General features: G+C 56.1%; 1 protein-coding gene and 1 long non-coding RNA gene across 4 annotated transcripts in view; one reads left to right on the forward strand and one right to left on the reverse strand.

Moving 5' to 3' along the window:
• Positions 1 to 22,297, forward strand: part of KCNK5 (potassium two pore domain channel subfamily K member 5) — a 36,587-nt gene extending 14,290 nt beyond the window's left edge. Inside the window, exons 1-5 of one of the 2 annotated variants that reach the window (XM_061196275.1) lie at positions 15,195 to 15,361; positions 15,615 to 15,726; positions 16,918 to 17,084; positions 17,392 to 17,560; positions 19,726 to 22,297. In XM_061196275.1, the coding sequence (XP_061052258.1) occupies positions 15,693 to 15,726; positions 16,918 to 17,084; positions 17,392 to 17,560; positions 19,726 to 20,591 (1,236 nt within the window). In that variant the 5' untranslated portion in view covers positions 15,195 to 15,361; positions 15,615 to 15,692 and the 3' untranslated portion in view covers positions 20,592 to 22,297. Of the gene's footprint in view, positions 1 to 15,194; positions 15,362 to 15,614; positions 15,727 to 16,917; positions 17,085 to 17,391; positions 17,561 to 19,725 lie in introns of those variants that run through there. The other variant, XM_061196274.1, reaches the window with a different exon arrangement.
• Positions 22,298 to 22,325: 28 nt separating this feature from the next.
• Positions 22,326 to 25,914, reverse strand: LOC133094497 (uncharacterized). 2 transcript variants are annotated; one of them, XR_009701473.1, is made up of 4 exons: positions 25,805 to 25,914; positions 24,316 to 24,363; positions 23,333 to 23,414; positions 22,326 to 23,066 (listed from the first exon to the last, which is right to left on the reverse strand). It is a non-coding gene; the product is annotated as an uncharacterized LOC133094497 (long non-coding RNA). The 2 variants fall into 2 exon arrangements; XR_009701474.1 differs by having other exon boundaries at positions 22,326 to 23,069.
• Between the last annotated feature and the right edge of the window lie 350 nt (positions 25,915 to 26,264).

Here is a 26,264-nt window from a genome sequence, read left to right on the forward strand (position 1 = left end):
AGGGGCTGTCCCCAGTGTTGGGGTCAGTGTCCCCTACAAGGGAGGGGATCCTCCAGAGGCCCACGGACAAGTATTGTCTTAGCCTCTGTGTATATCCAGCTCTTCCGATTGCTGCGGGGGCCCAAGAAGACTTTGCCCTCCTTGCCTTTTGGACTGACAAAAGACACAAGCACAGGAAAGATTTGGGACAGCCCAGGACCATGCGTGTAATTCAGAGCCCAGAGCATGCTGCAGACCACAGCCAAGGCTTGGGTGAATCCAGGGGTCCAGGGTAAGGCAGACCCTGCCTAGGTAGGATGTGTTGTGTTTGACTGCATCAGTATGGTAATTACCACCCACAGGTCCCTAATTAATTTTATTTTAACATGATATTACTAACTATTGTGGCTGTTTAATTTTTAATTGAAATTAATAAAGTTTGAATTTAGTTCCTCCGTCACACTGGCCACAGTCCAAGGGCTCAGTAGCCACATGGGACTGCTCAGATAGTGTCCCATCAGCACAGAGAGTTCTCTTGGGCAGTGCTAGAATGCTGATGGAATCTGTTGAGGTTCCTAAGGGCACACTGGCTTCTCTTGGTGCCTAGTTAAATTCCATCCTGCTCTGGGGTGGGCGAGGTCAGAGCTGGCCGGCAGCCTTGGAGTGGGGAGGGTGATGTGCCGAGAACCCGAAGGGGGGGTTGCCCCGTCCCACCCCCCGGGAAACTTGCAAGCTCCTCTGAGGTGAACATCCCCACCGGTCTGGTTCACAGAAAGCGCGGGTTGGCCAGGGTCTGCTGACCGCCCTGCCCGCTCTGTCCCATCAGACTCAGATGAGTGTGTATTTAGCAAGGACTGTCCTGGCCTTGCCTTGGCTTGTCTGCCGCTTTCTTGTGCTGTCTTCCTCTGTCATTGTAACTCCTCCCATCTGCCTGTCTGTCTCTTGTTAGACCCAAGGCCCTCCTGGGCAGGGCCTGTGTCTTGCTCTTCCCTTATTTCGCCCACATCAGGGCACAGGGCCGGTGCTTGGCAAATTCGTAAGGAATCAGTCGACCTGACTTCGAGCTGCGTAACGCGAGGAAAGCTTGCCCAGGACCCTGGTCCCATCTTTCCTTGGGTTAACTTAGGTGGGTAGATCTGTACAGGGGTGTTGGGGGCTGGTGTCTGGCCAGATGTGGCATGTGTATCAGGCAGGAATGGCTCCAAAGAGGGGAATGCCCAGAGCCTCGAGGTGGGAGGGAAGGTGAAGGGAACCCTCTTCCCATCTTGTCCTCTTGTCGCCCTGCTCTTCCTGGGAGGTGACCCATGGGGCAGAGGGCAGGCCATATCCTGGAAGCCCACTGCTAGATCTTTGGTTTAGCCCACAGTAGCCCAGGCCAGGTGGCCATCTTCAGCAGATGCGAGGGCAAATGGACCTCCCTGGACAAGCCTGAGAAGTGGCCACCCCAGCTGCCACTCAAAGTGTTTCGTGGGAAACTGGGTTCTGCCGGGGGACAGGATGCAGCCACTTGAGGAGCGGGTCTCGCTCCCCTGCTGACCCTTGCATGACTTAGAAATCTGGTGGCATTTGCTTTCCTGTCTCTGAGCCTCCGCTGGCCACACACAATGCACCGGGAGGCTGGGGGAAAGCCTACCCCCAACAGCAGTGGGTGTTTAGAAACTAGAAGTTCAAAGTCAGGGGCATCTCTAGCTTTGCTGGTGCACCTACTTCACGCTCTTCACGTTCACATCTGCTGAGCCTTTGGACCCATGGCCCTGTGACTTGGTGGGGAGACAGCATTACTCACGTTTGATCAGTTAAGAAACTGAGGTCATGACTTGTAGGGCTGGGGAATAGCTGACGCTGTGCAGGCCTGGGTGTCAAATGTTCCTGCACGCTCCCAAGAAGGTTGAGGGCTGCCAGAGCCTGGGTGGGTATTAGGGGGCTGAGCAGCCTTGGAAAATGCTCTTGCGTAACATCACATCCCGGCTGAAGGGGAGTGAGAGAATGTGTGTGTTGAAGGCCTGGTCCTGGTCCTTTCTGCCTCCCGTGTTTCACAATGGGGCTGCCTCAGAGTCAGGACTCTCCCGATGCGCCATCGGGAGAGTTTCCATTTCCTGAGGCCCAGCCTGTCCCTGGTCCTGGGCCCCAGGTTGGAGGATGGGAGGTTTTCCTAACCACCCCCCCAGCACCCTTCACCTCAGCCCAGCCTCTCTGTGCGAGGAGGGCTCGCTGTACTTTTCCATACCTTCAGCACAAAACAGCTCTGTGTTGCTTCACCCTGGTTATGCCCCAGTCAGCCAGGGATGGGAGGTGGGTGGGGGACTGTCCCCGCAGGGTGGAAAAGCTGAGGCGGCTGTGCCTTTGTGCTTTTGTGACAGCGAAGGCAGGGGAGGTGGGTGGGGGCCACCGGTTGCACGTATCAGGCTCTGTTCCTTTCCCACTGTATTTGGGGATCCCCTTTGTATCTCATCCCTGTGATCTCCAGATAGGGGCCTTGGGTCCTCCAGATAGGTGGCCAGAGCCCCTGGTGCAACTGGTGTGGTGAGAGATCTGTGTCCGGCCATCTGGGGCTTGGGGATTCTGCACTTTAGGGCACAACCCGCCTTGCATCTGGCCCAGTGATGTTCACAGTTGTCAGCATCGTGGTCTGTCTTGGCTCTTGTCTCTAGTTGTGACTCAGTCTTCCAGTGGTGAGATTTGATCTGGGATTGAGGGCCATTGAGGCAGAAGGCTCCCCACCCTGCAAAGAGTACCATCCACCCCAAAATGCCTGTGCCAGTTCGCTGGTCGTTTCTTGTACAATTTATTCCAGAGACGATGGAGACCAGCTGTTGTCCGTCTCCAGCCGGAGACTGAACCAAAGGAAATGGGCTTGGACTGCAGCCGGGGGGATTTAGGTTAGAGTCAGACAATAAGGAAGGGTTTTGTGACAGGTGGTTGGCCCTCAGGAGGATCCTGCAGGGGGCTTCGTGGAGAGGGATGGGGGTCGGGTCATGCTTGGAGGCAGCAGGGCCAGGTTCGGGGGTGAAGGGGTGGTTTGTAATAAACAGGCAGGGAGGGTTAACGGCATAGGCAGGGAGGGTTACTGCATAGGCACGGCGAGACTCTGCTGCCACCTGTCATGCAGGATTAATACCACCACCTAGTATCCCTCTGGCCTGTTTTCTTTTCTTTTCTTTTTTTTTTTCCCATTAGTGAAGAGGTTTACAGTTTAACCATCTGGTCGTCTTAAACAAATTATAATAAATGGGTAGACTTAATAATCCCTTATCATCAGAACCCTAGCCTTCAAGGATGGGTAGTTACTTATTCCCCAGAGCCGCCAGCCACAGGTGGAGGGAGAGGGGAAGGAGCAGGTGGAGGGGTCCCTTTCTTGGGCCCCTGGGTGGAGACAGTTTGACGGTGGTCTGGGGTGCGGTCCTCTGCTGGGTGAGGGTGTTGGCCACGTCCTTCTCCCAAGGGCGTGGGTGTACCCGGTTGGGATGAGTGTGGTGAGGCTGTGGGCAGCTTTCATCCCGTGGAGGGGAAATCTGGGGGTGTCAGTTGCTGGAGAGCCTTGTCCTCAGGAACCCAGCAAGGGGGCCCAGGGGAGGTGTCTGTTTCCAGAGGAACAGGGCTGGCAGCCCCCAGGGCTCAGGAGAGCTTTATGGAACAGAGCGTCGTTTTTCCCCTCTGCTGGAGGAGCCACGAAGCAGCGGCATGCATGGGGCCCGGGGCGGGGGGCGGACTTGTGGCCCTCAACACTGACACCCATGCTGGTCCCCCTCCCCCACCTGCCGGCCTCCTTCCTCAGGAACCCTGATGGTTCCAAAGTCTGCCGTGCAGCTGACTCACCAGGGCTAGGACCTCTGGGGGCTCTGGCCTGGCAGACAGGTAGGGTGGGGTGAGGTGAGGAAAAGGCACTGGGCAGAGAAACACAAAGCCATCACCCCGGGTGGCCACACCTGCCAGGACTGCCCACCTCATCCAGCCAGAACCCATGTTAAATACAGCACCAGCACCCATCTTCCCCCATCTTCGTGCCCTGGAAGGCGTGGTTGTGGAAGGCATACATCTCAGAGACTGAGTTGTCATTTGGCAAATATCGAGTACCTACTGGTGCCAGGTTCTGTTCTGGGAAGGAGGGATGAGTGAAATCTCTGCCTTCAGAGCCCGTAGTCTTATTCGGGGGCGATAAATAGTAGGCCAGATAGCAGATACCTAATAGAATGTCATGGGGCGATAAGTACCGTCCCAAGCCCTGATCTTCCAGGTGGTGGTCGCCAGGAAGGAGGGCATTGCAGGTGACAACTGGCCAGCTCTGTGTTCACAGCTCTGGAGGCCCTGTGCCCGGGCACGAACCCTCGGAATGGAGGTGGCCTCCCCACCGCCCTGTTCTTCCCAGTTTCCTTTTCTACCCAGTGCGCATCCTGTATGCCCAGCACCAAGCTGTGCATTGTTTCACGTAATCTGCACCCCAACCCAAGGAAGTCTCGGTACCCCCGCTTTCCAGAGACGGAAGGAGAAGCTCAGGTGGTGAGAGGACATGCCCCAGGTGACCCGGTGGTGGGCGATGCAGCCAGGAGTTGAACCCATGTGTGTCTGCTCCAAAGCCCAGGCCTTTCCCCCCTCTGCCCCCGTGCTGCCTGCAGAGGGTCCCAAACTTGACGTGCATGATTTTGCAGTGGACCAGCAGCTTGTGTTGTCCAGGCTAATGTGTGGACGGGGGCTCTGGAGAAGGGGAAGCAGGCTGGCACACACAGGGTGGGGCTGCCGAGCTGCTGCTGAACCCCCTTCAGGTCATTAGCCCAGGATGGGGAGATGACAGGTCAGCAGTTCCTGCGACCTCCTTTGCGGCCTGCTTGAGGGCTGTCTTTAGAAACCTTGCGGGGCTGGTGCCTTCCCATGTTTGCTCCTTCCACCCCACTATAAGGTTGGGGTAAACCTAAGGCATCTCTGGGTGAGGGGGGAGCACAAGCATACGTTCATCCAAAATCATCTCAGGATTAGATCCACGGGTGTGACTGCACACCCTTTTACAGCTCTCCAGCACCCGTCACCCGTGTCTGCCTCTCTCCCGGCACTCACCTTCCCTGCTCCACTTTGGTTGGCATTTCTGAGCCCTGTCCCAGGATGGGGGATGGGTGGCTTACTTGTTTGGTGCAAAGGGCCCTTGACTGAGAGTCAGGGGGCTTCTGGCTGGTTCTTCTCTGTGCTTTGTCATCAGCTTGCTGTGTGAGCTCTTCTGTGTCACTAGCCCTCTCTGATCAGTTTCCTCAGTTACAAAATGGGAATAACAATATCCATGTTGCTTGCCTTGCCCATAGGGTCTTGAGTCTCAAATGAAATTAGGGCCAGAGGAGTGGTAGGTATGAAAGGTGCCTGATGGATGGGGTTTGGGCCAGGAGGAGGGAGATGCTGGCTTTGCCCTCCTCAGCCTTGTTACAGAGGAGTTGAACGGGACCCAGAGAGGTTTGCCGGCTTGCCTAGAAAGGACAAGCCAGGAGCCGAATCCCCTGCATGGACCTCTCACTCCCTAGTGACCCATACCCCTACGGGGAAGGAGGGGGTAATCTGCACACCTGGCATGTTTGAGGTGTCCTGGCTGAGTAATTTCCTGCCCTTGAGTTGTTGACCCACTAGTAGGAAGATGTCTGTTGGCATCAGTCAAAGTAGAAAGATGTCAGACACCCCCAGGATCTGGATTCTGGGGGCAGAGAAGGGGCCAGGTCATGAATCCAGGCCAGGCGTCCCAGATAGGGAAGAGATACTAGCACAAGGCCATGAGTCGGGCCACAGCCACCCAGAGCAGGGCAGTGGTTGTGAATTGGGGGTAGGGAAGCTGCAGGTGGATGAAAGGTGCCCCTCTTGTCATTTAAGCCTCACTGCACATTCCCCCTGCCCCAAGTGCTTCAGAAGATGAGGCAGTGGATTTTCAGAACATGGCTCCAGGGGGTTATCTGGTGTGTGTGTTTGGGTGGGAGGGGGCTCTTTCCTACTCCCCAGGGCCGGCTCTCAGGCAGCAGGACTGTGGAACCGGGACTGGGTCCTTGAGGTCCCCTGGGTCGGCACACACAGGGATTTCCAGTCTCACTCATCAGCTCAGCCCTCCAGGTGCCTGAGAACACTTGCTGACATCCCATCCTGAGCTCAGGCCCCACCAGCCCTTGTCTGTTTGTTTTAGCCAAACCCCCGCAGCCCACCCGCCCGGGGCAGCCAGTCCCTGCACTGCACTGCTCTGCCCTGGCCTCAGCTCTCATGGGAGGGGCGCCCAGCTGCCCCGGGGGAGGGGGGGTGTTACCGTCCCAGCCTGAGAACAATGAGGGCAGGGTCACCTGCCTTGTTTTCATTGTCCCTCCTGAGTGCAGGCAGGGCTCCCGGGCCTGAGAAAGTCGGAAACCCAGAGGTTTCTGCTGAAAACGCGCTCACCTCTGGCACGGGCTTTCCCCGTGAGCGTGAGACCTTGCAGCAGCTCTGAGCTCTGCAAAGGCTGCTGAGAGATGGCCCAGGAGGGGAAGCCCAAGGGTGGACGGGAGGACAGTCATCCATCCATGGCTGCTGTGCTGACCCCTGGGGCGGGGCTGGACTAGGCCTTCCCCCTAAAAAGGAGTGAGGGTAGTTCGGGTCTGGGGCAGTGGTTTTGAAATCAGCTGTACATAATATTAGAGTCACCTGGGGCAGCTTTTAAGCATCCTAGTTCCCAGTCCACACCCCAGGCCATTTCTGTCTGAATCGCTGCGGGTAGGACCCAGGCATCAGTATTTCCCCAGGCTCCCCCTGGGTGATCTCCACGTGCAACCAATTAAGAAGCAGTACTGTAGCGACCCCTCAAGCGTGCGTTGAGGGTGAGGGTGGGATACCACTTTCCACCTTGCCTGATGAGGGTGTGTGGGTTTCTGGGGTTGGGAGGATTGTATTTTGTACACCAGGTGCGTCCTCTGGCTGGCTGCTTCCTCCCTGGGCTGAGGGAGGGCAGCCTGGCCAGCACCAGGCAAGTTACTTTAGGGACCAAGGCGAAGTGAGGTGCCTTCCTCATCCTGCAGTGGGATCTGGGAGGGAATGAGGAATAGGGCTCGCTTCTGACTCGGGCAGCCCGGCTTGCTGGGGGCTCAGGAAGAGCTGGAGCTGGTGGCCAGTGAGCTGAGTCCTGAGAATGAGAATGTATTTTCTCGAATGTGCTGTGGATTTTCCTGGAGCTTGGGAGGTGCTGAAATGGGCCCTGAAGTCGTGGTTCTAGGCAGAGGAAAATGTGAATTGTCCCCAGACAGGGGAACCCCTGTAGTCATAGACCAACCTCCTCATTTTACAGAGAAGTCATGTTGGCAGAAGTCAAGGGTTCCTGGAGAGTCTCGGTAAGCAACCTGAGCCGAACCGGGGTCTTCCTAGTTGTACATTGACTTCCTAGTGTACCAACCAAGCCTCCAACAATTTGTCTTTCCTTCGTTCAGCTAAAAACATTATAAATATCCGGGTAGGCATTGGAACAAAACTGAAAATGCAGATAAGCAAAACAGAAGTCTGCAAAGTCCACATTTCAAGAGCCCAGGTCTGGTCATAACTGAGATGAGGTGCAGCCCTGCCCCCAGGTCCCTGCACCTGACCCGCAGACACCTGCTCCCTGCCTGGGAGAGATAGGGCCCGGGTGAGCCGGGCCTGCAGCTGGTGTAGGTGTCAGGGTGGCACCATTGGGCCCTCGCCAGTGCCCTGCTCATAAACTGGGCCTGCCCTCCGAGCCACACCTGGTCACCTGGGCTGCAGGGAGAGGGCGGGGGGAATACCGAGGATGCCTTCTCCCTGCCCGTGCATCCTCCCTCCTGGATGGGGAGCTGGAAGGCTGAGCCCGGCACCCACACCCATCACCCCCACTTAGGCAGCGGTGAGGGGATGAATCACCTGTGGAGCTTGTTAGCCACTCGGCGCCCAGGTCCACTGCACAGAGTAGCTGCGAGTGAGGCCCAGGCATTGTATGTATTTAAACTCCCAGGTGGTTCCATTGGGCAGCTGGGAATGAGAGCCGCTGCCTCAGGACTGGGTGGTACCCAAGGTCTCTGAGCCTCAGTTTAGCATCTGGAAACAATTCCCATGCCCCTCCCCCGCCCCCACTTTAGGAAGGTTTGAGAAGCTGAGGCAGTGTGAGAGAAGTGAAGATAATTGAGGGCTTAGATGATAGTCTTCAGTCCTCTAATTCGTCTTGGGAATAAGAGAGGTAACAGGTGCTCACCATCTTGCCAAGGTACTTTGGGTCTGCCAAGAGTCCCCGAAAGACGGTCAGGGGGAGGGCTGGCCAAACAGCTGGACAAGTGAGCTCTGCCCACTCCCCCTCCTTACACTGCGGCAGGGAGCCCCAGTACCTGGTATCTGGGGTCCTCCCCTGCCCCCTTTATCTGTTCATCAGCTCGTGGTGTTAAAGAATGTCAAAAACATTGTTCTGAACAAGCCCAAACTCTAAATATATTTGCCTGAAAGGTGCCTGCGTTAGGTTTACTAATCTCCACTTCTGTCTGTTCTGTTCAGAAGCGCCCCCAACTCCCTTGGCCCCCTACCCTGAGGAGGTTCTTTGTTAGATAACAGATGGACGTACAGACAGACGTGGACACACAGGAAGGAAGAGCCCAGCCCGGAGAGCAGGGGGCGGATGGGCATTTGGCTGCCTTGTGAAGCTGGGGGCAGCTTGGTGGGGGCTTCAGGACTGGGGTTCAGAGAAGCCACCATGCCTGGCCTCGGCCTCACCTGGAGAGCACAGCGTGAGGACCCACGTGTGGCCCTGCTCCCTCCGCAGCCGGCCTGCCTTGCTTGGCTGTGCGGGAAACCGGCCAGGGTGGCTGGGAGCCTCTGGCGGGCAGAGGTCCGGAGAGATGGGCCTTCTGATGGATGGGGTGGCACATCCTGGATGTGCCTCTGCCACCTCAGGGGGAGCCTTAACACACACCCCGACCCTCGGGTCCCCCGACTAGCTGTCCGGGGGCCCAGGAGCACCTACATGCTGAGCCTCGGTGTCCCTGTTCTCACCCAGGCCTGTCCTGCAGGTGCAGAGAAGTAAACCCCTCGACCTTTGATTTACCTTTGGGGACAAGCAGTCTTCCCCCCGGGGTGTCAAGTCACCACTGGGTCTGGTTTCCTCATGACACTGACTGCAGGTGCGTTCATTCGGTGCTTCCAGTGTCCTAAGTGCTTTTCATATGTTTGGGGTAGGTGCTCTTTTTGGCAGATGGAGAAATTAAGGCTGATAGGCTGTTATTTACCCAGAGACTTGGTGCCAGCAATTGAGAGAGGACCGCCCCCCCGCCCAAGTCACACCCAGGTCAGCCCCACACTTCCATGAGCTTCTCCCAGGAGAGGGCCAGGTCTGGTTCGAGAGAGAGGCCTGTCGCTCCCCTTTATATTCCTTTCCCTGCTCTCCACACGTCCACAGCCCCCTAGGAGAGTTTCCGGAGGGGGCAGACCTCCCCTTCCTGCAGGAAGGACGGTCCCTCCAGTCACCCCAGGGACTCTCCCAGCCCCACTGCCACCCGCTCTGCCCTCTTGGACGAGGGGGCTTTTGTTTGCCTCCCTCACCTCGCCCCTTCCCAGCCCCCGACCCCCAGGACCTTCAGCCCCCTGCCCTCTGTTCCTGCAGCCTGCTGACCACACCCTTCCCTCCACCCCTGACACCAGTTGGATGCTGTTGGTTCCAGCAGCCCTGCATTCACCCCCTGACCCCGCCAGCCACACTCTTACTGGGGTCTGACCGTGCTTCCCGCCCTCTTGCTGGATAAAGCCCTGCCCCTTGTTGCTGATGAATTTATTAAATCCACCTGCAGAATAACGCTAGGAAGGTGTTGAAGGAAGGACGTGAGAGGGTGAGTCAGTCGAGGTCAGAGAAGATATCCTCATTCATTCAAGTTCGTTTACTCACTTCTTTAACAAATGTTTGTTGAGCACCTACTATGTGCCAGGCAATGTCCTCGGCTCTGGCGATACCGCAGATAAAAGTCCTGCCCTCATGGAGCTTACCTTCCGGGGGGTGGTCTCTGCATTCCCATGGATGTTTCCCTTGCGCTTGCCTGGTTGTGTTCTAGAGACCCAGCTTCACTTCTGTAGCTGAGAAGCCCACCCTGCACACCCTGTCCCCTCTCCCCAGCTGTGGACAGCACAGGGGTTAAGAGCCAGACTGCCTGGGTTCACACTCCGGCTCCACCACTGCCTAGCAAGTTACTTAGTTAGCCTCTGTGCCTCATTTTCCTCAGCTGTAAATGGAGGTGAGCGTACCTACATTACAAGGTTGTAAAGACTCAACAAGCTGAGTGATTTAAAGTGCTGTGATTGGTGCCTGTCATAAAATAGGTGCTCAAATATCAGCTACTATTCAAATAGGAACTATCATCTATGAAATGAGGAGTAATCAACCGTGCCCTGCCCACATCCCAAGGTGGCTGGGAGGGCCAGGTGAGAGGGACATTAAAGGTTCTTCCTACTCCGCCAAGCACCGTGCACACACGACAGTGGTCTCATTCCCCTTCCAGGCCGGAGGGACCAAGTGAGCCGAGGCGGAATGAATTAGGGATGGATGCAGCCAAGGATGCTGAGGGACGTCCGCTTGTGTACCTTGACGCGGTGCGGATCCAGTGGAGGCTGGCATCCAGGGCATCCTTGAGGCCGATCCTACATGGCAGGAAGGGGCCCTGTGACCTGAGCGTGAGGTCTGCCGCAGGAGCTGGAGGCAGGGAGGGCGGTGGCCCTGTGGGTGCCCCTAGCTGCTGTCCAAAGGCAGGCTGCCACCTAGACTTGTTTCCCCCACTGGCCTGATGAAGGCAAAGGCCCGACCTCAGCCCCGCTGCCCGTGTCTGCAGGTGGGCACCAGGTACGGGATGTGCCCTCCCTGCAACTCTGCAGAATGAATCTCCAGGATGGGGAGGCCTGGCACTGCCTCTGCACAGGAAACCCCGGATCCCTGGGGGATGAGGCGCTGTGGGGAACCCAGACTGCATGGACAGCGAGATTCTGGGAGGGTGGTGTCTGGGGCAGCATGTTGCCTGAAGCCACAGGCAGGGGCGGGAATGTCTCCTCCCGGAGGGCTCAGGTCCGAGTGGATGGGCTGGTTTTAGGGCACTGTTTTTCCAGGTGGTGCGAAGGGGTGGAGGTATGCACTGGCCTCCTTCCTGTGGCCTGTGTGGGACAAGGGTGGGGTACCAGCGGCCAGGACCCAGATGGGGCAGGCTCTACTCCTGGCTTCCTTGCTTTTAGCATCCCGACCTTAGGCTACTTTCTTAACTTCTCGGCCTTAAATCCTCGTTTGCGAAATGGAAAAGATTATGGTGTCTTCCCAGCAGGATTCTTTCCTCCTTAAAGATGAGCTGAAGGCACATAAAGTGCTCAGCACGTTTGGTGCATAGTAACCTCTCAGTAAATCACAGCCGCTTTATTATGAGGGTGACAGGCGGGGAGGAGAGCTCTATTCCAGCCTCAAGCCAGAGCCGGGCCTGGGCTGTGTGCGGGATCCCCCTCTCCCATCACCCTCTAGGGGTATGTGGAAAATGAAGATATTGTCTTGTGTGAATTTGGAAGCCAAGTTAAAGAATCCTGTGAGTGAACAGGGGCTGTCTCCTCCTGAGAAAGCTGTTTCCCTAACCCCGGGGGACGGGATGCTTTGTCCAATGGCTCCCCCTCACCCGGGGACGGCCTCAGTCCTGGGTCAAGCCCCTCTGTTCTGGGGGACCTCTCCATCGGCCGGCGGGACCCTGACCCTGACCGTAACCAGTGAGGTGTTCCGACTGAAGCCACAGCAACACGGGGTGGGAGCAGGCAGCCCAAGTTCACATCCGGACCTCTGCTCCCCGAGCCTAGCTTTCCTCATCTGTCAAGTGATGCCTGGCAGAATCACAGGAAGAGCCCGTTAGGGAATATATAGAAAAGCCCCAGCAAGAGGCGTCTGACGCACAGCAGCATTAAAATCCTGCCTGTCTCCCCAGCATTGGGATGGAGCCAAGCTGATTCCCAGGCCAGCTGCTTGGGACCCGTGGGCAGAGAGAAGGCAGCAACAGAGGTGCTGGGGGTGTCCAGGGACAGGGAGAGCAGCGAAGGGAGAGGGGTGGGGAGCCGGGCTGACTTGCAAGAGACAGTCTAGAACCTGGCCCAGTTCTGCCAGTTAACCTCTCAGCCACAGTCTCCTGACCTGACCAGTGGACATAACTACCGCCACTGGCCTGTTGTAAGGGTGAATGGTGCTTCTGGCCCTGGGGGGCTTAGGGCCCTTCAGAATGTCCCCTTTGCCTGCCCCCACTCTGGGTGACCATGGAGAGATGATGGAGGTCAGGGGGACAGCGCATGGGGCTGTGGCTCCCTGATAACCCAGGGCTAGAGGCTGGGTCTGAGGGCTGTGCCCTAAAGGACACACCATTGGTGGGGTGAAGAGCAGGAAGCCAGCTTTTCTACTGCAAAGCTCCCAACCGTAATGCCCTCTTCGGTTACCCTGTTTTGCCAGCTCTTACGTTTGATGTTTCCTTAGCACTTACTAAGCGATTCCCAAGTCGCAGATCACCTTTGGCAATCCATCCCGTGTTATCTCAGTGGGGGCAGCGAGGACGTGGCATGTGGGGCTGTCCTGTGGGTGGCAGGACATCTCACCTCTCTGGTCCCTGCTCACCTCATGTCAGGAGCACCCCCAGCATCCACTAGAGTAGATGTGTGGGAGGACAGGGATTTTGTCCCTTCACTGCTCTCTCCCCGGTGCCCGGAACAGTGCCTGGCACATACAAGGCACATACTCAGGCAGCATTTCCAAACACTTCCAGAGGGTGCTACCACCCCAGTTGAGAACCCCTGTTCCAGTCACACCTTCACCATCGCTGATGTGTGCTGGTCTCCCTGGGTCTAAACATCTTCCATTATCGGAAATGGATGACTGCCAAGGGCAGTCCATTCTGAGGTAGCTCGTTATCCAAAAAAGCCACCCCCGTTCCCTCTGGGACCTTGGCCCACTGATTAATATATCATGAAGTCCGACACCCAAGAATGGAACAGAGTGCCCCCCCGTGTGGCCTGACCTGCAGAGGACAATGGCCTCGTTGCCTCCCAGCCCTGAAGAGATAAGGTATTGACACTGCCTGAGATGGTATTTACTTTTCTTTTGGCAGCCACGCCAGTGTTTGTTGGTTTGTGGTCAGCTGAAACCCAAGGACTTTCCCCTTCAACCCTGTATGGGTCAGTGCCTTCTAACCCAAAGTGTAGGACATGAAAAATTTAAAAGACAGCCATATCTTTTTAGTTTGGGCCCATTTTCCCAGTCCAGATGATTTTGAGTCCCAAACTACCGTTGCAGTGTGTTAGCTATCTTCCCATCCCAGCCTTGTCACAGTTTTGCATCCTTTGCAGACTAAACTGGGCAGCCATCTTTGTCCTTACTGTGTTGTAAATTAAAAGATTGAAGAGGCCTGGCCTTTGGCATGATAATGGAGACCTCAGGCCAGGCGGATAAAGATCAGTACTTCTTGGGGTTGTTTATCTGCCTTTACGTGGACCCGGATTAACCCCGGTTCCTCCCTACATTTCTCTGTCTTGTCCACGTGAATATCTTTAAGCCCATCTGTTCAGTTGCCTTGCTGCTATCCAGATTGACTGCATTCCACTGAACTTCAAGGCTTTGCAGCCTCTTTGGAGTGGGAGATGCACTTAGCTGAGCATGACTTGCTCTGGTGAACCTGTGCTAGTAGCTTCCAGTGCCCACCGCTTCCTCTTTGAATATGCCAAATGTTCTGCTGTCTCCAAAGAAGAGTCAGCAAGAGTTCAGGTTTGAGTTTCTAGAATCCACCCTTTTCGTTCGTAGGAGAAGGCGGGGGTAGGGTGGCAGGGGGCAACTTGTCTTCTGACATCTTTCCTGTTCCTCCGGGATTCCATGGGGATGACCAGGGGTGGTGCCCCAGTCCCATGATTTCCTGGTCAGTTGTCATCCGTCTTGGGCTGCGCTTCCTGACAATGCTGCACTAACCCCCCCATCCCCCCCACCCCCGAAGATGGATATCTGAGATAACAAAGGTTGCGGCCAAAGGGAGCTGAGCAGTTCTGCTTTCCCTGCCATCTGTTTAACATTAACATCCAGGGCCCTGGGACTTTTCATTCTCCTGTTTCGAACGTGGATTTCATGGTTTAGAAAACCTTTTGGGTGGACCTCCAACAGGATAGACCTGTTGGCCTCTTCGTATCTGAATGTCCTGGTGCTTTTGCGTGGAAGTGGCCTGGCAGCTTGGCGGCCGCTCTCTGAGGGCAGGTGAAGGCAGCCGTCCCCACTTCCCACTTTGCAGAGAGATGCTTAGGAAATAGCAGGGGGAGGCAGGGCGGTGAGCCCTGTGGTTTGACGGCCTGTCAGATGAGCACGTCATCATGGAAAATTCCTTACAAAGTCTGCAGATCCATTTACACAGGCCTGCCGCTGCAAACTGCACATTCCTTCAGGACAACCCACCCTTCCCTCTTTTCTCACCAAACTTCAGTCGTGCCGCAGGGAGAACTCCGGTTTTTCCATCTCCCTCCTGCTTCCATCCTTCACTTCTCTGTCTTTTCTCAGTCTTAGGCTTGATTTTTAGAGGGAATTTGGCTGAGTTTCTGGTTTCTGAGGTGGTCCATCCTGGGGCTCTCTTAGGGGGCAGGGGCAGGACCCCAAATTGAGAGTGGATCCTGGCCCCTCCTCGGGAGCCGCCTTCAGAGGTCCCGGTCCTGCCAGTGGTGGGTGTGGGTGAAGGGAGGTAGCACTGAAGGATGGGGTACAGGCAGGGCCTGGGCGGTGAGCAGGTTTGGCAGCTGTCCGTGTTCCTGGAACAGATAAGGAAGGCCTCTCTGGGGGCCTCCCACTGCACTTGCCCAGGTGACCTCCCACCTGCTGCCACCCACAGTTGCCGGGAGCTCCGTGGGGACTGATAGCATGAATTCGAGTCACCCTGAAAAGTACACAGCACCTTCTGATGACCTGTCCTGGCCCAAACCTTGAAGTTGCTCAGCCCAGGGCAGAGAGAAAGGAATCCAGAGAAGGGAGGGAAGGGGGAGCTTGTAGGGGGGAGAAGACAGAGTCCCAGGCATGGGAGAAAGGAGGCCAGGTGATGTGTCCGCCCTCGGAGGACACACCCAAGAGCTTACCGAGCTGACCTTAGCAGGTGTCCTGACAGTGGGGGTGAAAGGCATGTCGGGTGTGGGGGGCGGTCCCTCCCAGGCCAACCCTGCAGTAGAATGCTTTTCCGGAGGTCCTCCTGTTTGTCTGCATCACATCTGCCTTCTTTCAGAGGCAGAAGAGTCTGCTGCAGTTCTCAAACTGTGGTCCCGGGACCACAACATCAGCATCACCTGGAACCTTGTTAGAAATGCACGTTCTCTGACTCCCTCCCAGACCTACTGAATCAACCTCTGGAGGTGGGGCCCAGCAGGCTGTACTTAAGAAGTCCTCCAGGTGATTCTAGTAAGTTTGAGAAGCACTGGCTCAGTGAGAGAAGGCACTTTGGAGCCGGATTGCCGGGGTTCATACTCTTACCAGCTGTGTGACCTCGGGCAAATCACTTAACCTCTCTGATCCTCTATAAAATGTTTCACCACCTACAAATTGGTGACAGTAACTGTCACTTTGTTATTGTGATGATTAAATAAGAATGCTTATAAGGGGGTTCATAAAGTGCTGACCTCTTCTCTGACCTTCATTGTGTCTCTCTTTTTAGATAGTATCTGATGCTGCAGGACAGGGCGTGGCCATCACAGGGAACCAGACCTTCAACAACTGGAACTGGCCCAACGCAATGATTTTTGCAGCCACGGTCATTACCACCATCGGTAAGTCTTCTGGGACCTTCAGGATACCTACTTCCACGTCCGAGCTCCCCAGAATCTTGTAAGAGTCCAGCTCTGGTCACATGGCCTTGTCAAGGTTAAAATCAGGCCAGTTGCACTCTGTCCTTTTGACACCTCCCTGGAGATTTAGTAAGTCCTTGGTGACTGGCCATGCTTAGGAGACTGTTTTCTAGAAGTCCTGACCTGGGCTCTTGGAGTAGAAATGACACAGCTTGACAGCCAGAGGTCGAGCAGGTTGCTCACTGCACAAATGCACCCCATGCTTATTCACCAGTCTGGGTGTCTGTTCTGGTCATCTATGACTGCATAACCAACCACCTCAGAAGTTAGTGGCTTAAAACACAACTTATTATTATTGTTGGCCATTCTGTGAGTTGACGGGGTTTGGCTGGTTGGTTCTTGCTTGAGGTCTCTGATGCAGTGGTAGTTGGAGTGGCTGGGGCCGTGGTCATCTAAAAGCCTAGTTGGCTGGAAGTCCGAGATGGCTTCTTCTATCCCATGTTTGGTAGTTGATGCTGGCTGTTGCTGGGGAGCTTAGCTGGGGATGATTGGGCATCTCACAGTACGGCAGCTGGGTTTCAAGAGGTAGACTCCCCAAAGTGAGCATTTCAGGAGATCAAGGGGAGAAGCAACAAGGCTTCTGATAAGGACTTAACTGACTCAGGGTCATTTCTGCCACATTCCATGAACAGGTCACTAGAGCCCAGATTCAGAGGGAGGGGAATTAGAGGCCAGCTTGATGCGAGCATAAGAAGGGACGGAATTAAGAATCGCCGTCTTTGGAGACCGTCTACCACGGTGCTTCTGGGGTGTCTACCCAGAGGAACTACTAACTTGTGCCTTGTAACTTGCGCAAGGGTGCCATACGGACTCGTGGAGGACTTGCTAATGGTGGAGGCTTAGTCCACCTTCAGGGAGCTCCCAGTCTGATGGAGGAGACATAGCCCATACCATCATAACTGCTATAAATGATCATGATCATAGCATGGTCAAGGGAAATTTCATTTCTGAAACATTGATATTAATCAGTGTCAAGTGATCTTAGGGAATGGGCTTTCCTCAGGCTGGGTGTGTGGCGGGGTGGGGAGGGGCGTGGAGGCAGGTGCCACTCCGAGTCTGGGTCCATCACCCCCGCTGTGGCTCTGTTGGCCTCGCTCTCTTCTTCTTCCGCAGGCTATGGCAACGTGGCCCCCAAGACCCCCGCCGGGCGCCTCTTCTGTGTCTTCTATGGTCTCTTTGGGGTGCCACTCTGTCTGACATGGATCAGTGCCCTGGGCAAGTTCTTCGGGGGACGTGCCAAGAGGCTGGGCCAGTTCCTCACCAAGAGAGGCGTGAGCCTGGTATGTCCCCAACCCTAGGTCCTGGGCAGAGATGGGGGGGAATCCTGGCAGGTGATGGGGGGTGGTGGGAAGGATCCAAGAATTGGACAGAAGTGTCAGCACAGATGGCAAGGGAGCGGTTTCAGAGCCCGCTGCCCTCCTGGGTGGGGCTGGGAGCATCACCCCCCTCCCCTGGGCAGTGAGCCTCCCAGGCCTGGCGCCCAGCCGGCCTCACCTCTGGCTGCCTCCTCGGCCCTCTGGGTGCTCTGCTGGGTTCCCCCCGGTCTCCACCGCCGTCTGACTTGGTGTCCCTACCCTTCCCCCTCAGCGCAAGGCGCAGATCACGTGCACGGCCATCTTCATCCTGTGGGGCGTGCTGGTTCACCTGGTGATCCCACCCTTCGTGTTCATGGTGACGGAGGAGTGGAACTACATCGAGGGCCTCTACTACTCCTTCATCACCATCTCCACCATCGGCTTCGGCGACTTCGTGGCCGGTGAGTCCTGCCCCTTGCCTCTGCCTCCCCACCCTGTCTTTCTCTGCTTCTCCTCCAATTTCAATTCAGCTGACCTTTACTGGGGGCCCTGGTAGGCGTCCAGTGTCCTGGGCCTCCACCCAGTGGGATCCTGCCAGTTGCAAGAGGAAACCAAGGCACAGAATAATTGCAGACGTTTTCTATTTCTCTTTCTTGGAACGTGGCTTTTCCCTCCTTCTTCTCTGTTCGTGTTTGGCGTCTGGTCTCTTCCTCTCTTCTCCCCCGTCTCCTGAGCTTAGGTGCTTAGCTGCACCGGGGGCTGGGGGTAGAGCCTTCTGCCTGCAGGGTCCACGTCACAGCTGCCTCCTCCCATCACTCCCAGGTGCTGAGGGGGCTGTGCTGGATGCTTGGCTCAGAGGCCAGAAACTTTGCTCTTGCCACTGGCAGCTTAAAGACCAGAGAGGCTTTCCCCCAAGCTGCCCTGCTCCCTCGGGCCCGGACCCCCTCCTTAATCCAGGCGGGCGATAAGATTCTTTGGCCCCTTTGTCTGTCGGCTCCAGCCACTCATGTCCTTGTGCCTGTGGCCTGCACAGCATCTTGGTTCTTAATCTTCCTGACACCCCGTTTGGCTGCACTGACCCAGTGGCTGCTGCCTCAGTGCCTGCTGCCCTGCCCAGCTGACCTCCACCTCTGCTCCAGGACCTCCGATCTCTCCCCTCCCCCTTCCTAGGGCCAGGGACAGGTCACTACCCTCCTGCCCCCATTGTAAGGGGAGACTCGGAATGCTGGGAGGGGGCGGCTGAGTGGCTGGGAGAAGCAGGAAAGAGGCCTGAACACTCCACTGACCCTGGCAGATCTGAGCCTGCTGTCTTGGGAGATAAATTTAGACGGAGGCACAACCCTGCCATTGTCTAGCTGTTGGGGCCCAGAGCAGGCTAAGGAGGAGCCTTCGTATCAGGGAAGCACAGAAGGGTGTTTAATCATACTTTCTCAGCTCCAGCAAGACACCAAACCACTGCCTCAGTTTTCCCATCTGTAAAATTGGTTTAAAAAAAAAAGTAATGGTGCGTACCTCACAGGGTTTTGGACAGTCGAATGAGTTGCTATTCATGAGTGCAGTGGGTAGGGCCCAGCTATATGAGTGTGCCCTGGTTGTCATCATAACCTGCTTACGACCGGAGTCCTGAGCAAGATTGACAGCACCTCCTGGCTGCAAGGGAGACAGCCCCTGCCTTCAGACCCCCTCCAGTCTGACGAGGGGTTTATAGTCCTTGCTCTAAGGGAGCCCCACTCTGGAAGTGGCCCCCTTCCTCCAGTTCCTTTTCCAAGTTTCTCCCAGTCTCAGGGCAGGAAGGGGGACACAGGATACGTAATAATATGGATCAACATGCCTGGAAGTGTAAAGTGAAATCTCCATGATCCTGGAGGGTAGGGGAGTGACCAGAGCTGTGCAGGGTGACCTGGGAGGGCTCCCTGGAGCAGGTGTCTGGAGCCTGGCCACAGAAGTGGGGGTGTGGAGAGGGCAGAGCCCTCCAGGCCATAGGAGGAACCAGTAGGAGGAGGGTAGATACAGGAAGTCAGGAGGCAGGCCAGACGTCACCAGAAGGAGAATCAAGGCTGTCCAGGATATTTCCTGCCAGGACCAGTGCTCTTGGACATCCCAGGCCCAACTATCAGCCTCACTTGTATTAAATTAGTGAGTCCATCCCCAGCAGGAGGATGCCAGCTGCCCTGTCACTTAATTTCTATCCAGGTTTTAACTGAACTGTAACACGTACACCCAAAAAGTACACAAAGCAACCAAGTGTCAGTGTCGTTGAATCATTGAAAGGCCAATATTCATGGCTTAGTTCCTGACCTGAGTGCTGGCTCCATCACCAGCCTCCCCAGAGCCCCTCCCCCTTGAAGCTCCCACACCCCAGGGAGCCACTCTCCTAACTTTTGATAGTTGAGGAAGCTCAGGCTGGGGTCTGGGACAGGCACATGAGTGACCAGGCCAGGGTTCTCAGGACAATGGGGTGTCCGGCTTCTAGCACAGGCCTCCTTTCTTTCTTGGTGCATCTGCATCGGTGTTCCGTGTTCTCGCACTGTGTCCACTTTCAGGTGATACGGCTTTTGGCCTTTGTGTGTTTCTGGGTCCCTGCTGGCCCTTTCCTGACCCTCTGGGCTTCCTGACCCGTCCTCAGGTGTGAACCCCAGCGCCAACTACCACGCCCTGTACCGCTACTTCGTGGAGCTCTGGATCTACCTGGGGCTGGCCTGGCTCTCCCTGTTTGTCAACTGGAAGGTGAGCATGTTTGTGGAGGTGCACAAGGCCATTAAGAAGCGGCGGCGGCGCCGGAAGGAGTCCTTCGAGAGCTCCCCACACTCCAGGAAGGCCCTGCAGGTGGCAGGGAGTGCGGCGTCCAAGGACGTCAACATCTTCAGTTTTCTGTCGAAAAAGGAGGAGACTTACAACGATCTCATCAAGCAGATCGGGAAGAAGGCAATGAAGACGGGCGGGGGTGGGGAGCGGGTCCCAGGGCCGGGCCTGGGGCCCCAGGGGGGTGGGCTGACAGCCCTGCCCACCTCCCTGACCCCCTTGGTGGTCTACTCCAAGAACCGGGTGCCCAGCTTGGAAGAGGTGTCCCAGACGCTGAGGAGCAAAGGCCACATGTCTCGGCCCCCCGGCGAGGAGGCCGGGGCAGGGCCCCCCGAGGAGGGCACCCCCACCTCTGAAGTGTTCATTAACCAGCTGGACCGCATTAGCGAGGAGGGCGAGCTGTGGGACGCCCAGGACTACCACCCACTCATCTTCCAGAACGTCAACATCACCTTTGTGAGTGAGGAGGCCGGCCTCTCGGACGAGGACACCTCCAAGTCCTCGCTGGAGGACAACCTGGCTGGGGAGGAGAGGCCCCAGGAGGGGGCCACGGCCGAGGTGCCCCTGAACCTGGGCGAGTTCCCCTCGTCGGATGAGTCCACCTTCACCAGCACCGAGTCAGAGCTCTCCGTGCCTTACGAACAACTTATGAACGAGTACAACAAGGCAAACTGCCCCAAAGGCACGTGAGGCGGGGCCGGCTCCCCGCCCCACCTTCCATGGCTTCTCTTCTCCTCAACCTGGGGTGTCCTACTGTGGCTGGGCCCCTGGCCCCTGGTGGGGGGTGGCCCTGGAACTGGGAGTAGGGGGCCAGGGGCCTTCCTCACCTTCATCCCCTGCAGCTAGATGCTACCGGTCAGACATGGCGCACCCAGGACAGGGCCTCTGTCATCAGCGGAACGGGCACCCTGGCAGTGGGAGGCATCTGTCCTGAGCATGGTTGGGGGATCTGGTGGTTCACGGACACGTGGGCTGGCGGGACCGATCCCGGGGAGGCCTGCGCCTGCGTGGGTCGTTGCCCAGTCATTCAGTTAAGACTGTCTCACGGTTCTCTTAGGTCGGGGGCCTCGGCCGTTTGAGTTCACCAGTATTAACAGGTTCCTGTGCGCCCAGCACTGAGCCAGGCATTTCAGAGAGAGGGTGAGGGTGGTGTAAGACCCTGGTGGGGTTGGGGGCTGGGCACTTCAGCACCTCAGCAGTAGTGGGGCCCCACCTGGGGCACGTGTTTAACCGTCTCCCAGTCCCGCCTCGTCTGCCTGGCTGTCGCCCCTACTGCAGACCTCAGTAGGGAGGAGGCCATCTGGGGACGGGGAGCTAACAGGCAGGTGCTGAAACACTCCTGTTACGGGGGACCCAGAGTAAGTCCCAAGTGTGGCCCAGCATCCCAGCCCTTCTGTGGACTTACTGGGATGGAGCCCAGCCCAGAGTCCGGTTCCCTGTCCCAGACACCCTTTGGCCAAGCAATGGCAGGCGTGGGCTTCTGCCTCCCAGGAAGTGGTGGCAGAAAGAGAGGCTGGGGCTCCTGGAGCTGGCAGCCGGGGAGCTGCAGGAGTGGGCTCAGCTCCGGCTCATCCTGCCTCCACCCTTCCGTCCCGTGACCTCACCGCTCCCCAGATCACTCTTGGCTCACAAGTGGGGAATGTCCAAATATGTGAATCAACCTCCTCCCTCCAGCTGCTGTTTGGTGTGTGTGTGTCTGTGTCTGTCTGTCTGTCTGTTTGAGAAAGAAAGGATTTGCAATGGGAGGAGCAAGAGATAATGTGAAACTGCAGACGGACTGTTTCTGGTGAGGGGCTGGCAGAGTTCTTGGGTTCTTCGTGAGGTGCACCCTTGGGCCAGCCCACTCTGCCCTGCATGTTTTGTTTTGTTATTTTTTAAATGAATTGCTGGTTTTTTTTTTTATCTCATTGGCTTCAGAGCCAGAGGGGAGAAAAGGTGCAAGGGTGGGGTCCCAAGGATCGGGATGTCCAATGTTCACTCTCCTATCCCCCAACCCAGTTGGGCCTTTCTCGGTGACCTCAGCCAAGGTCATGGTGTCAGAGTTGGGGAGGGGCATTGGTCGCAGGCGACCGGATGCTGGGCAGGAGGTGCCACCCAGACACCCTCTCTGCCTCTCAACCCCCTCCCCAATACTGCAGGGCCAAAGAGGGCCAGAACCCCACCCATCCCCACTTAGCCTATAACCCAGGGGTATGATGGCCCAGCGTCAGGGTGGGAAGGAGCGGCCTTCTGTTTTTCTGTGAAATGTTTTAACGAGCTCGTCTTAGTTTTCCTGACCCCGCTTGGCTGGGGTGTTGCTGGCTGTCCTGGAATCACACACACTGTATGTACATACTGGCAATGATGTCAAATGTAATTTATTTTAACATTTTTACAATAAAACATGAGATGGACAAGCCAGTCTGATGTGTGCTATTGGGGGGGTGGGGAGAGGGGCTGTGGGCAAGATGGGGGGGCAGTCTGGGAGGACTGAGGACAGCCTGAGGGTCAAGGGGAGAACTGGGGTGGTCTGGAAGGGACAAAAAAATGAAAGAGGTGGGGAGGTGGAGAAGGAGCAGGCTACTTAAGATGTGGTCAGGGTGGGCTTCTTGGAGGAGGTGACAGTTAACAGGTTGGAATGAGGACAGGAGAGAGGAGTGGGGGGACCGTGGCTAGCAGCTCATGTCGCCAGTCTGCCAGACCCCGTTCTACACGCTTTATGCTCAATAATGTGTGAATGGACTCATTTGATCTTGCAATAGCCCTGTGAGGTGGGTATTACATCCCCATTTTATAGGCGAGGAAACGGGCACAGAGAGGTGACTTAGGCAAGATCTCCATAGATGGTGATGGGCTGGGTTCAAACCCACGCAGCCCCCATGACCAGCTAACAATCACCTGCTCTGTTGTGGCACGTCTGGCGTCCCCTGAAATGGCCTCTGTGTTCAGGAAGGTGGGCCAGGGAAGGACCCCGGAGATCAGGCCTTCTGAGCTTGAGGGGTGGGCACTGTGGGCTGGAAAGGACGTGAAAGAAGAGTGGACAGACTCAGCTGGGCCCATATGCATCCATTTAAGAGGAAGATTTGTCAGACTTCGTGGTCTCAACGGTTTAGAGATTGGCCTCTTCCACAGCAGTGTCAGGGTCCCCTTCCCACACCACACAGGACATTGGTTAAAATCTTCAGTCTGCTGGGAAAAATTTACAGTTCTGTGATTTCAGGAATGAAGCACATTTTTCATGAGGGTGTGGCTGCGTTTATAAAGGATCATATGTGTTTAAAATATCAACGGGTTCTGTAATGACTTGATACCATCCATCCCTTTGCCAAAACATCTCTCCACTTTCTCTCTCTCTCTCTCTCTCTCTCACACACACACACACACACAGGTTCAAACTTCTCTGGTTTTGCTTTAGCCCCTTCCAGCCTCAAGGTAACAATTCTATTTACTACCTTGGCGCTTGGCCTTCTCACAAAGCCCTCTGACAGGCGGCTCGGAGCACCTCCCGTGGCACAGGGCTTTTGGCCCCCTTTGCTGTGAAGGAGATGAAAGCTCAGAGAGTACAACTTGACCAGGCACAGCTTCGCAGAGTTGCTCATAGATGATACAAGCAGGGAAGGCTGGGGTTAAGGTGTGGTTTTGGTCCACTGCAGCTAAGGTAAGTGGTGAGCTTTCTGAGTGAAAGGTCTGGAAACAGGGTGGGGTAGCAGCTGGAGCAGAGGGTGGAGCCCAGGAGGGATTCCTGAGGGATCAAGAGCAGAGGAGGGGTACCGTGTGTGGAGGGACATGAACCCTCCTGTCACTGTCACTGTGCCCATGAGCTGTTGGGGGATGGCAAGTGGAGGAAGTGATTTAGAAGTCGAGGGAGAGGACCCTGGTAGGGAAATCCCACTGTTGACACCAGATTCATAGCCCGGTCAGAACTACGGGGGTGTATCGTTGAACCCCCAGAGTTTCATGAGTTCTGAGACAGACACGCCTACTCCCAGCAGCCCTCTAGGCCTGGGCCCTCCCCTGCCCCCTTCTGGAAGCCCTCCCGCCCTGGTGGTGAGTTGGCACCCTGCTCTCCACCATCGCCACCTGTACTCTCCATTCATTCCTTCAACTAATGTTCACCGAGCACCTACCATGGACCAGGCTCTGTCCCAGGCACCTGGAAAACTACAGCGTGTAACATGAACAGAAATCCTATTCATGGAGCCTACAGTTTGGTTCTGTTTGCTCTCATTTCCGGCTGTTTTTCATGGTCTGTGCTTGGTATTTCTGTCCTGTCCATACCCCCAAGGCTCTTTTAATGTCTCTTCTATCTTATGTCTTTTAATCCTCACAACAGGTAGTGTTATCATTAACCCCATTTTACAAATGAGGAGACTGAGGCAAATACAGGATTTTTCACAAATTCAAACAACTATTAAATGGCAGCAAAACAGCTTACCTGACTTGCATTTCCGTTCTTCCTTCTGCCCTCCGGAATGCTCCTGATCTGTTGGGGGAGACACCCTCAGAAAACCCACAGTCAGAGGGAGGAGACAGTTCCTACGCCCAAAGAGCCTGCAATCTGAGAGGGAGAGGAGCACAGAAATGGAAACAAGCACAAACTCTGGGTCCCAGCTGGGCCTCTGGCTCCTGTGTGATCCTGCAGGAGTCACTTAGGAAAAGAAACCGGGATGTTTCACCCCCTTGCTGGAAAGGTTATCCTCAGCCACCATTGCGGGAAGCTTTCTGGAGCCTGGGGCAAAGGCAGGGGGAGAAAGGAGGCAGGCTGGGCTGCGCTGCTCTGGGTGGGTCTCCAGGAATGGCTGCCTCTCTGGGGGCCCCTGAGGCTTGGGCTCAGCCCTGCCAATCAGCCGTCCACCCCTGAAATAACAGGTCCCCAGTTTCCACATTCATACACAGCTGGTCCAGGAACCAGATGCCAGTTTGGGAATTGCCAGGATGTGTTTGTGTAACACAGTGAGAGCGCCTTCCCAGAATCTCTGCCCCTTCTCTCCATCCTGGCCACCATCCAGGCCACTACAGCCCCTCACCTGGACCCCCGCAGCAGCACAGGGCCTGATGCCTGGTTGAGCCCTTGTTGAATGAATGAATGAGCCCCTGAGCTGGTCTCCATCTGGCCATCACTGCCACCAGCAGGCTGGAGCTCAGACTCAAATCTGACCCCCTTTATCTCCTGCTTTAAACTCCTCCGGGGCTCCCACTTCTCTCCTGGTGCCGTCTCCCTCTTCAACCTCATCTGCCCCCTACCCCTACTCCCCCACCTCTCTGGGCTCCAGACACAGTGAAGTTTCCCAAATGAGCCAGGCCGCCCATGCTGTTTCCTCCATCTGGGATGCCCTTCCTCTCTCCTAGCTGAGTTCTAAGACCTGTTGGGATTAAAGGTGGACATCAGCTTCTCCGGGTAAGAGTTCCACAGTTACTGGCCCCCCCTCCCGGATTCTGGGTCAGATGTCCCTCACCAGGCCCAGAGCCCGTCGCTCAGCAAGCCGGCTGCTTCGATGCTGTTCAAGTCTGTTGTCTCTGGGTCTGGAGCCTCTGAGAGAGCAGGGAGTGGCTTGTTCACCTTGGATCCAGACCACAAGCTGGCCAGCGTGGAAAAGGGCTCAGCTTTTCAATGTTTACTGAATGGAGGGCAAGTGAACCAGAATCCTGGACCCTTCCATTGTAATTCAGTCCCTCTTCTCCCGGGAAGAGGCCAAATCAGGAGGTGAGGTTTATTCCACGAGGGCGAGTCCCTGCAAAACCGGGTGGATGATCTTGAGGGACCTTGTCACAGGCTGCGTTGGCCCGGTGAGTCACCTGATTGTGCCGAGTCACCTGAATCTGGTAGGCAGGGCAGGGACGCAGCACTCCTTACTTCTGCACACTCCAGGAAGCCCCTCTGTCTGCACCCCCTTTCCCGTTTCCCCACACCTCTCTGTCCTCACCTCTCATCGCCTCCACGGCGGCAGCGTTCCTTCTGGTCACCACTCCCTGATGACAGGGGCCTGGGTGTCCCACCCCTTCAGCCCCCAAGTCCCCGTGCTTCCCTCGGGAATACCTCTGCTCACAGTGACCACTCACCTCGGTTTCGGGGCCGCCCAGTTTACAAAGCCCTTTCACCTCCATTCCTGTGGGATTACTCATCAGTCTGCGAGCCAGGTGCAATATTTTATAGCCCGATTTAAGGGTTTTTTTCCAAATGAGTAAACTGAGTGTTTTGGTTTGGTTGCCCAGGAGAGCAAGGCCTAAGACCAGAACTGGGAGATGGCTGGAGGAAGTAGCAGAGAGGTAGAGGGAGATAAAGATGGGGAAAGAGCACAAGGCAATTAAGGGGGCCTCGTTGAGCTGGTTCCACTGTGGGCAGTTGGGGCTCAATCCTGCTGGGACCCCTCTGAAGAGCCTGTC

Source organism: Eubalaena glacialis, chromosome 7, assembly GCF_028564815.1.
Source record: "Eubalaena glacialis isolate mEubGla1 chromosome 7, mEubGla1.1.hap2.+ XY, whole genome shotgun sequence".
NCBI lineage: Eukaryota > Metazoa > Chordata > Mammalia > Artiodactyla > Balaenidae > Eubalaena > Eubalaena glacialis.